At 40.6% G+C, this 11,558-nt stretch overlaps 1 protein-coding gene across 9 annotated transcripts in view; it reads right to left on the bottom strand.

The window, feature by feature from the left end:
• cnot1 (CCR4-NOT transcription complex, subunit 1) overlaps window positions 1-11,558 on the bottom strand; it is a 244,344-nt gene that overhangs the window by 107,579 nt on the left and 125,207 nt on the right. For 5 of the 9 annotated variants that reach the window (XM_038807123.1, XM_038807126.1, XM_038807125.1 and 2 more), the window contains 2 exons: window positions 4,169-4,328; window positions 978-1,179 (listed from right to left, as the gene is read on the bottom strand). In XM_038807123.1, coding sequence (XP_038663051.1) covers window positions 978-1,179; window positions 4,169-4,328 — 362 coding nt within the window. The remainder of the gene's footprint in view (window positions 1-977; window positions 1,180-4,168; window positions 4,329-11,558) is intronic. The other 4 variants (XM_038807130.1, XM_038807124.1, XM_038807131.1 and 1 more) reach the window with 1 other exon arrangement.

Below are 11,558 nucleotides of genomic sequence, written 5' to 3' on the forward strand. Positions count from 1 at the left end.
TTTTGTTTTAAAACTATCTTAAAAACATACAGCTGAGCATGCAAATTTCAGAGACGTGCTTTAAAATCAACTCATTTCAGTGGTTCAAGAGATTAAGAGGGATGAATGGCAAGTAATAGAATTAGCACTATATTATTTCACTTGTACAACCCAGGAACAAGCAGACTAGAATGATGGGATGAAAGTCATACATGAAACTAAGTTTCAGCAACTTCCGCCTACAAATCTGCTTGAAATTTAACCCAATCTCATTCAACAAGCAATGGTTGGAATGAAAAACAACAAAATGAGTGGTGCTGGAACTGGTTTAAGAGCTGTAGCTTTGAATCAGTATGACTTATGTTTTACTAGACTTGGAAGTGGCATACTATGGATAATGCATGCCAATAAGTACATAATGTCCCATTCTCAGAATATTTATCAGCACAAAAAGAGTTAATCAAGCAAAACACAAGTTACTGAATGCAGCAGGAAAATTAAGACCAAATAGCAAAACAAGCTGATCTGAACAAGAGTAATGATCCACAAAATAGTTAAGTTCAGAAAGCAAGCCATTCCTACATGGCACATGAAAATAAATCAGCTTGTAAAATTAGCCATGTACAAAGTCAGCTGTATTTCTGCAGCGAACTATGGAAATCACCAATAGCTGAGCAGTTGGTGATTTAGTCATTGTATGATAGAAACCAGTGATATACCTCAGCTCATGAATAATGTTATTTTGAGGAAGTTCTCAAGAGTAGATCTTAGTATTTCGCTCTATTTCTGGTAATACATATAACTGGTAATACATTGCATCGCAATATGTTTAAAATGCTACTGCAATAGCGCGTATTGCAATATCTCAATTTAGCCTTACACTAAATTTAATTTGGTCACTTCATGGAGTGAAGAAAACACTGTCCATGTAACCACACAAGTTAAATTACACATGCCCACAATAGACTGTCACATGAGAAATTTTGGGATGGTCTAACCTGGGAGCTGAGAAGGAAGACCGCCAATTCCACTGAAAGGAGTTGTCTGGTTTGGTGTAGAGAGTGGAGGAAAGGCTTTTGCTGGTGATTGAGGGGTGTTGAATGCAGAACTTAGATTAGTAGTGAAACTCTGCATACTTGGAGTGAGAGATGCAGCTGATCCACCAATGGTCAACGAAGCCATGCCAGACAAAGAGTCAATCTACAATGAGAGGATGGGTGAGAAGGGGTGAGGCGGAAGAAAAAAATCTGATTTAAGAGAGAAAATTAATAAAAACATAAATACATTCTTGGCTGAGTTCAAGGTACCAAAACTGTTGATAAAATGAGTTATATTGAAAAGTATATCAAAGTATTATCTACAATCTCTTACCCCAGTTTCTCTCCCACGCCCTTCCCCCAACCTTTATAATTGCCCCAACGTAGCTCAGAAATGTCTTAGCTTTAAAAGAAAGAGCAGCTTTACCTTTACGTTACTACTGGCACGAAGCACAGACTACGCTATGAGTAATGGAAGGCTCCAATAAACTCACACTCAAAATCAAGGAATACAAAAGTGGAGACTAGAGCAAGGAAGAGGAAGGCCTTTGGATGTGAGACGGCAGTATCATTTAATTTGTACAATTTATTCTCAAACAGAATGGGGGAGGCTACTCTGCAATGCAACTGGATCCAGGCCTGCCTAAAGACAACCTTCATTAATTAAGAACATCTTTTTAATATTCTGAATGTTTGAACGTAACGTGACTGGGCTATGAGCTTTCAGTATCGTTAACAGGTACACAAAAGTGCTAAGTACTGATCAGGAATCCTACCCAAAATATAAACTTCCACCTTATTCAAATGTTTAAGTTATTTCCACTACTGCCAGCAAATTCAATCCACCCAAGCAGTTGCTTTCTTATTACGTATTAGATGCAGCATGGTAGCAGTGGTTAGCACTGTTGCTTCACAGCAACAGGGACCCTGGTTCGATTCCTGGCTTGGGTCACTGTATGTGCAGAGTCTGCATGGGTTTTATCCGGGTGCTCCTGTTTCCTCCCACAAATCCAACCGATGTGCTGTTCGGTGAATTGGACATTCTGAAGTCTCCCTCAGTGTATCCGAACAGGCGCCATAGTGTGGCGACTAGGGGAATTTCCCAGTAACTTCATTGCAGTGTTAATGCAAGGCCACTTGTAACATTAATAAAGATGATTAATATGCTGGTTGCCCATTATAACTATCTAAATTGTGACTGTGCATTTGTGATCTCTGATAGTCAGCATCAGCAATCTATTTGGTCTTGGGGAAAGAAGGCACCAAGCTAACCCAAACCTGTCCTCATCCACTGCCAACACAAACATTTCCAGCAGTAAAGAGTATGAGCATAAACCCAGGCCACTTTCCTATTCCCCAATCCAGGGTTGTGAGTGAGATTCAGGGTGATGTGCCTGCTCTGTGAATATTTTAGGTCAAGTTTTGAAGCAAAGTTCTCAAGGGCAGCACGGTGGTTAGCACTTTTTCTTCACAGCACCAGGGTCCCAGATTTGATTCCCACTTGGGTCACTGTCTGTGCAGAGCCTGCACGCTTCCCCCAGTGTCTGCGGTGCTTTCCACCTGGTGCTCCGGTTTCCTCCCACAAGATGTGCTAGTTAGGTGAATTGGACATTCTGAATTCTCCCTCAGTGTCCCCAAACAGGCGTCTGGGAGATTTTCACAGAAACTTCATTGCAGTGTTAATGTAAGCATACTTGTGACACTAAAAAAGATTACGAATAAAGATTATGAAAGACAACAAGCATTAATTTTTTTTGAACTCTCCCTTGGTTGCCACATGTTCAAGCTCTGACAGTGTGTTTGCCTTCAAGTGCTTTTTCATTCTTGCTACAAGCTTCTCCTACCATCTGTCTTCTCTGCTATATGTGCCAATCTTTCCCTCTGGAAAAATTCACAACATTCATCTCACAGCCCGAAGGGACAGAGCTAGATGTGAAGCTTCAGCTTTCTCCTTAGAACAAAAATTAACTCAATGTTCCACTTAGAGTATGATGGGAATGGAGGCCAGGATGGGCACCTCTACCCTGCTCAGATTCCACTCGAATAGAAGCAACTATCCTAAATTATACTAGGGATTGGGGGACACAGGGATACAAAAACAACACAACAAGCACACTTTGGAAAGAGCCTTGACATAAATCTAGAACTGGGTAGATTGGGACTTCTGGAACTTTCACACCAGATCCAGAAATGACTGGGACTGGCATACCAGACAATTAAACATGAAGGTCAGGGGGAAGCTAGGTGCCCAAGAGGAAGCATGTCCTTACCCAACGGAATTGTGCTCTTTGTGGGGGTGGGGAGGGGATGGACGCACAGGAAAACAATAGTGTGTATAGCAATGGTGTCAATCAGTTGAGAAATTGGGAAATCCACTGCATCACATCCTAATGCAGATTCCCCAGATTGATAGTTCCAGATTTAAACGGAACTATGACATTTATCAAGTGGGTAGGAGACATTGGGTTTTCAATTGCATTTGCAGGGATGTGTTTATTAATAGAAATAAAAATGAAACTGCTGGAAAGTGGTCAGCAGGCAGTCGCGTGCTTCACAAGCAGCATGTGTGCGCCAGGATTAACATTTTCCTTTTTATGACCCTTCCTTTCTGTCTCCACATATGCTACATAACCTGACCTGCAAATGCATAGAGCTGAAAATTCTTCAATGGCAAAGGTGCCATATGGACACTTGTTGAATATACAATTGAATGGACAGGTGGGTGAACAATAAGCTGTAAACCAAGATAAAAGTCACTACATTCAAGTATAATTGTTCTATTCATGGAATATGACCCAAGTGATTAAAAACCGTATTTAATATCTGTATCATGTATATCACCACTTTGGCTCAGCAACCTCTCAGTTTCACATTACCAACAATTACAATATAAATTCCCACTTTAGAACAGGAAATATCAAAATAACGTTAGCCAATATACCCATCAGTTTACAATGAAATGATAACTGAACCAGATATTTGTAACATGCTAAGTTACAAATAAATATGCACTGTAATTTGAGCTTTTATTTTAAAGATAATACTTTTCATAGTCTTTTATCAGTCTACTTGCATACATAAAACTACAACTTGTCATTAATGTGCTTTTTGCACATTTCCTAAAAGATGAAAATAATTTTGTTCCACTTAACTATTTGTACCTGTACAGGTGACATGGTTTCTATACTGCTGGTACTGGGTGCGCGGACCTTGGGCATTACTCCAGGAGGTGGTTGACGGGCTTTATTCATGACATTGCCACAGTTGGCCACCATAGTGAGGATGGTCTCTGACAGCTCCTGTGAAACACTCCTATCAGGAAAAGAAAACACATTATAACAACAATGAGGAATTCTTCCCAATAAAAGTAATGCATTATAGGTGTCCAGAGTTACATGATGTTCTCAAGAATCCAGGCTGCCACTTAAAATGTGTTAGGTCAATTTTGCCAGATAAAAAGATATACTCAACAATTATTAGATTAGAGACACTATGATTATGTAACATAGTTAAAAAAAAACACATTTATACTGAATAATAAGAATCTTTATTATTGTCACAAGTAGGCTTACATCGACACTACAATTAAGTTACTGTGAAAAGCTCTGAGTTGCCACATTCCGGCACCTGTTCAGGTACACAAGAGGGAGAATTCAGGATGTCCAAATCACCCAACAGCAGGACTCATGGGGGGAAACTGGAGCACCCAGAGGAAACCCACGCAGACATGGGGAGAACGTACACACTGTGCACAGACAGTGACCCAAGCTGGTAATCAAACCTGGGACCCTGGCGCTGTGAAACAACAGTGCTAACCACTGTGCTAGTGATTCAAACTGGGCGACAGTTCAGACAGCAACATACCCAAACCTATTGCTAATTCTTTACTATTAGAAAGAAGCTTTCTCAGGTGCACTACTTTTTATTGCAGCCAAAGCCATTGGGTTTGATAGTTGTGCATAGTAAATCTAGCTGCCACAATCTCAATTAGCAATAAAGCAATTTAAAAGATTATAAATCTGAGTCGTACATCCAGTTGCATTTACAGTGTGAAAACATTAACCATGGCAATGCAGTATTCATTTAACAATGCATCCAAGCACTATCAAAACAGCTAGAACGGAATTCGACATTCCAGCAAAAAGACAGACCTGCATTTACTGATCACTAATGCTCCCCCTCATCACAACCTGTTGCAGAATATGCACACAAACTGGAAAATCTGAAGATAATTTTCATGTCAATCTCATCAACATATGAACCATAACGCAAGCTGCTTTTATAAAGCACACCGGGCTTTCCTGTCAACAAGCTGCATTACTACTTTTGAGTCATTTGATGAATAACCCAGCACAGACACAAAAGGCATCAGCGTAATGCTGGAAACAAAAATAAAAATCCCTGTTTCAGCATCATAATGCCTAAAGGCAGGTGACATTTGCAGAGCTTCATGTGGTCGAGTACAAATTTCAACAGCTTCATTAGCAATTCAAACAATACATTTTCATACTCAGTTCAGAAATTAGTGCCAAATGACTCACTAGTTGAATTCAATTTAAATGGAAAATATTTATATATTCCTTTACCAGTTTATATCTTTTAATATATTAATTCTCTACAGCCCACACAGAGGCCATGTAGTAGTGAGGAGCACATGAAAAGGGCCATAAAACAATTATGCAGTACATTGCGTGGGTGGTAATAAGTATAGAGTAAGGAGATGCACAGAGGAGCCAACAGAGTGAGATGCAGACAGCATGTGTAGTTGGGAATTTTGTCCAGGTGGGAAGCCGGTGCATGTGGGGAAGAGAGGTGCTCCTTTTTTTTCATGTGGAGATGCCGACGTTGGATTGGGGTGAGCACAGCAAGAAGTCTTCCAACACCAGGTTAAAGTCCAACAGGTTTGTTTCAAACACTAGCTTTCGGAGCACTGCTCCTTCCTCAGGTGAATCTGGAAGGAGCAGTGCTCCGATAGCTAGTGTTTGAAACAAACCTGTTGATCCTTTTTTTTAAATCAGCCTCCAGTCATTGGTGATTTTTCTTTTTTTGTTTCCAAGACAGGAGAATGCAATGTTCTATTACTTTAACTGGGCAAATTAAATAAATACGGTTGGACTGAAATCACAAAACTCGTGGTGGGACACTACTGCAGCATGTAGGAATATGTGGAATGCACTGCAATCCCAGACAACCATATCCACTGGAAGTGCCTACAGCTTGCAAAACTTCAGCTCAGAGTTGCTGAGCTGGAGTCTGAGTTGCAGAGGAGAGGGTGACTACCAGTCAAACATGTATGGGTAAATCAGTATGTAATGATGGAGGCGCCTCAGTCCTTGACTTTGTTCAACGGGTACGAGGTACTAGCTACATGCGTACATGAGGAGAAGGACTGCAAGGTGCATGAGCAAACTGGGCACATCATTATGGTGAAGGGTGCTATTCAAGTTGGGGAGAGCGTAGAGGAATGTGGCTGCAAACAGTATTGTCAGGGGGATCGATACTGTTCTTTGCAGCTGCGACCGGGAACTCTGAGAAGGTGGTGATGCCTGGCTGTTGCCAGGGTTAAAGACAGCTCCTCATAGTGGAGAGGAACTTGAAGTGGGAGGGGGGGATCCATATGTTGCAATCCACATGCAAAACAACAAGAATGATGTTCTGCCGAGAAAATTTGAAGACTTGGGGGTCCAAATTAAAATGCAGAATATCAACGGTAATCATCTCTGCATCGTTACCTGATCGACGTGGTAATTTGTATAAACTAAGAATAGCCTTTCATTTGGGATGGACTTCACTTGAACAGGACCTCGATCAGTGTCACGGTCATTCGTACAGGAACAACATGAGTAAAGACAAACAGAGCGAGACAGAAAGGGAGAGTGTTCTTAAAAAATAAATTTAGAGTGCCCAATTCATTTCTTTCCAATTAAGGGGCAATTTAGCGTGGCCAATCCATCTACCCTGCACATCTTTGGGTTGTGGGGACGAATCCCACTCAATCACGGGGAGAATGTGCAAACTTCACAGTGACCCAGAGCCGGGATCGAACCATGACCATGGCACCGTGAGGCAGCAGTGCTAACCACTGTGCCACCGTGCTACCCTGAAGGGACAGCGTTTAATAAAAGTTATATACCGCAGGGAAAGTATGTTGTAAAAAATTAAATAAAAGGTTCTTTATCTCAATGCACAAAGCATCTGCAATAAGATGGACGGGCTAGTAGTGCAAATAGAGGTAAATGATTTAGATCTACTTGCAAATAGAGAGACATGGTTACAAGGTGTTACAAGATTGGGAAATAAATACTCCAGGGTGCACAATATTTCAGAGGGACAGATAACGGCAAAGGAGGTAGGCTCGTCTTGATGGGAAAGCATGACATAAGGGCATTAGTGACAAAGGATCTGGCCTCAGAAAATCATCATGTTTAATCAGTGTGGATGGAAACTAGGAATAGCAAGAGTAAAAAAAAAACTAGGAAGAGCAGCACATAGGTTCCTTAATAGTCATTGTACCAGTGCATTAAACAAGAAATTATTGGAGCTCCTACAAATGTGTTGCAATAATTGAGGAGGACTTGAATTTTCATGTAGACTGGGATAATCAAATTTGCAAGAGTGATCTAAAAGAGGAGTCCGGAAAATATTTTTGTGACTGTTTGTTGGAGCAAGGTATTATGGCACTGATTAGGGAATAAAGCTATCTTAGATCTAGCAGTGTGTACTGAAATAGGGTTAATTGGTAGTCATAGTAACAGATCCATAGGGCAGTGGCGGAGTGGGTAACACTGCGGCCTTACAGCACCACGGTCCCAGGTTCGATCCCGGCTCTGGGTCACTGTCCGTGTGGAGTTTGCACATTCTCCCCGTGTTCGCTTGGGTTTTGCCACCACGACCCAAAAATGTGCAAGCTAGGTGGATTGGCCACGCTAAATTGCCTCTCGATTGAAAAAAATGAATTGGGTACTCTAAATTTAAAAAGAAAAAAATAATAACGGATCCATTCAGAAATAGCAATATCATCGAATTCCGTGTTAACTTTGAAAGTGACATCCTCCAATCACAAACAAGAATCTTAAACTTAAAGCCAATTACTGGCTATGGTTAATTGGATAAATACACTACAAGGTATGGAGGCAAATTAATTGTGGAAACATTAAAAAAAATTCAAAGTCTGCAAAAAAAAAATAGAATCCATTGAAAATTTAAAACCAAGAAACATCCATATGTGGCTCACTCAGGATGTTACCGATAGTGTTAGATTAAAAGGAGGCATATATTAAAAGGAGGTGTATATTAAAAGAGGCGTACAATGTTTCAAAAATCAGTAGCAAGTCGGAGGATTGCGAATAATTTAAAAATCAAAAAATTGATAATAAAAACGGGGGAAAAATAAAATGAGTAAATTAGCCAGAAATATAAAAACAGACTGGAAGAGATTTTAAAAGTATATAAGGAAGTTAACAATTTTCCCTCAGAAGCAGAGACAAGAGAAATTATCATGGGAAACTTAGGAAATTGGCAGAGGAATTGAACAAATATTTTGTGTCCATCTTCACAGTGGAAAACACAGATTTCATACCAGAAATAAATGATAATAATGAAATTATCAGATGCAAAGTATTGGAGAAACTTAAGGGACTAAAATCGAAGAAATCTCCCAGATCTGACAGCCTACATTCTGGGGCAGAGATAGTGGGTGGGCTAGGTTTGATTTCCTAAAATTTCTTCTATTTGGGAACAGTCCCATCAGATTGGAAGTTGGCAAATGTACTGCTTCAAGAAAGGAAGGAGAGAGAAAACCTGGAACTACAGGCCAGTTAGCCTGGCACTCATTTTTGGAAAAATGCTGGATCTATTAATAATAATCATCATTATTGTCACAAGTAGGCTTACATTAACACTGCAATGAAGTTACTGTGAAAAGCCCCTAGTCGCCACATTCCGGCACCTGTTCGGGTACACAGAGGGAAAATTCAGAACGTCCAAATTACCCAACAGCACGTCTTTAAGCAAGTCTTAGTAACGCACTTCGAAAAGTATGGCATGATTAGAACAAGGCAACGTGGGTTACTAAAGGGAAATCCTGTTGACAATGAGTTGTGAGGATGAACTAGTAGGGTAGATGAAAGCGAACCGGCAGATGGAAGGTACGTGGATTTCCAACCATTCGATGTAGGGTACCTTGATTTCCAAAAGTTTTTTGATAAACAAAAAGTTCATAGCAAGGTAAGGACTCATGAAGCTGGGTGAACCATATGAACACATGTTAATAGAGAATTGGCTAACGGATAGAAATAGATAGTGGGCATAAACAGGGCTTTTTCAAGTTACGGACATTGAATAGTGGATTGCCACAAGGATCAATGCTGGGACCTCAGCTATTTACAATCTATATTAATTACTTCGATGAAGAGACAGAGTAACTATCCAAGTTTGCTGGGGGGGTGGGGGGGGGGGGGGGGGGGGGGGGGGATGATTGGCCTAGGTAGGGTGCTCTTTCAGAGGGTTGGTGTGGATTCAATGACACTGGCCTCTTTTTACATTGTAGGAATTCTATGGTCCTATGTGAAACTTAGAACTGTAGATGTTTAAAGAGGCTCAGGTGTGCTCGCACAAGGAACACCAAATGTTAGCACGCAGGAGGTGCAGCAAGTAATTAGAAAAGGAAATGGCACGTTGGTCTTTACTGCAAAGGGATTTAGTGGAAAAATAAAGAAGTCTTGTCACAAGGTTTTGGGGACACCACATCTGGAATGCTCCGTGTAGTTTTGGATGCCACATTTAAGAAAGGATATACTTGCAATACAGTGAAGATTCACTAACTCAGTCCTTGGCATGAGGGGATTGTCCTATGATTTGAGGTTCAGTAAATTGGGCTTAAATTCTTTGAATGAGAGGCGATCTCATTGAAATCCACATAATTCTGAAGGGGTTTGATAAGGTGGATGCTGAGAGATTGTTTTCACTGGTCATAGAATTTAAAACACATGGAAATTTCAGGATACGGGGTCGATCATTAGAACTGAGACAAGGAGAAATTTCTTTACTCAATGGGCATCTTTTGGAAATCTCTACCACAAAGTGGATACTCCATCGTTGAATACATTTAAGCTTTGGACAGAGATTTTTGGTGCCTCAGGGAAATCAGAAGATATGGAAGGGGACAGGAAAGTGGAATTAAGCCCAAGGGCAACCAGAATTGTATTGAATGGTGGAGTAGGCCTGACAAACTACATGGTATACACCTGTCCAAATCCTTGTGGAAACACTGTGGCAGGCAGAGTTCACAGTACAAACATACAAAATAGGAGAAGCAGGCCATTCAAGCCTGCTTCATCATTCTATAAGATCATGGTTGATCACCTTGTTTCAAATTCCACATACCTATTTACCCCGATAACATTTGATCCCTTGCCTAACAAGAATCTATCTACCTCCGTGTTCAAAATATTCAGTGAAACCTCTCGTTCTGGACTCACCCACAAGAGAAAACATAATTTCCATGTTCACCTTGTCAATACCATTCAGGATCTTATATACTTCAATCAAGACATTCCTCACTCTTCTAAACCCCAATGGAAACAAGTCTGTCTAACCTTTTGATCATAAGACAGCCCCCACTCATGCCACGTAGCAATCTAATAAACCTCTTCTGAAAACCTCCCAACGTATTTACATCCTTCCTTAGATATGGAGATCAAAACTGCACACAGGATTCAACCTCTGGTCTCGCCAGTGCCCTGGCTAACTGAAGCATAACAGCCTTACTTTTATATTCAATTCCCCTCACAATAAAGGATAATATTCCATTAGTCGTAATTACTTGCTGTACCTGCATACTAACTTTTTTGACTCATGCACTAGAACACCTAGATCCCTCCACCTCTACATTTTGCAGCCATTCTCAGTTTAAGTAATACTCTGCTTTTCTATTCTTCCTGCCAAAAAGTGAACAACTTCTCTTTTTCCCACATTATACTCAACATCTGCCAGAATGTTGCCCATTCCTATCTATCTGCAACCTCATGTCTTTTTCACAACATACTTTCCTTCCTATCTTTGTGTCATCTCATTCCCATGTCTTCGCTCCCCTCATCTAAGCTACTGATATAAATGGCAAAAAGTGGAGGACCCAGCACAGAGCCCTGCGGGACAAGCATCCATCAGAATACAAAGAAAGTACTTCCTCAGTTCCATTCGAGGGGTGCTCAGTACTTAAGAGCATTAAAATGTAATCTTGGATATATATCGGGAAAGCACAAAGGTTTCTCAAAGAAATCGCATTATAAAGTGTTTACATGTTGCATGTGATCTCCCATACAGACTTCAATTGACTAAAAGGGAAGAGGCGGAATTTGAGTATGTTTTCCCTTTATTGGCCCAGCATTTCTTTGCCTCTCCTGGGAGATATTACATGGTTGAAAGGGTGATTGAGGGGGAAGGAAATAATATTGCACCATAATTATCTGACCATGGTAGTGTGGGGCAGGCTTGACAACCAGCTGTTCTTTAATTGCCCAACAATTTCATACATTTAGGTGC

Source organism: Scyliorhinus canicula, chromosome 9, assembly GCF_902713615.1.
Source record: "Scyliorhinus canicula chromosome 9, sScyCan1.1, whole genome shotgun sequence".
NCBI classification, from domain to species: Eukaryota; Metazoa; Chordata; class Chondrichthyes; order Carcharhiniformes; family Scyliorhinidae; genus Scyliorhinus; species Scyliorhinus canicula.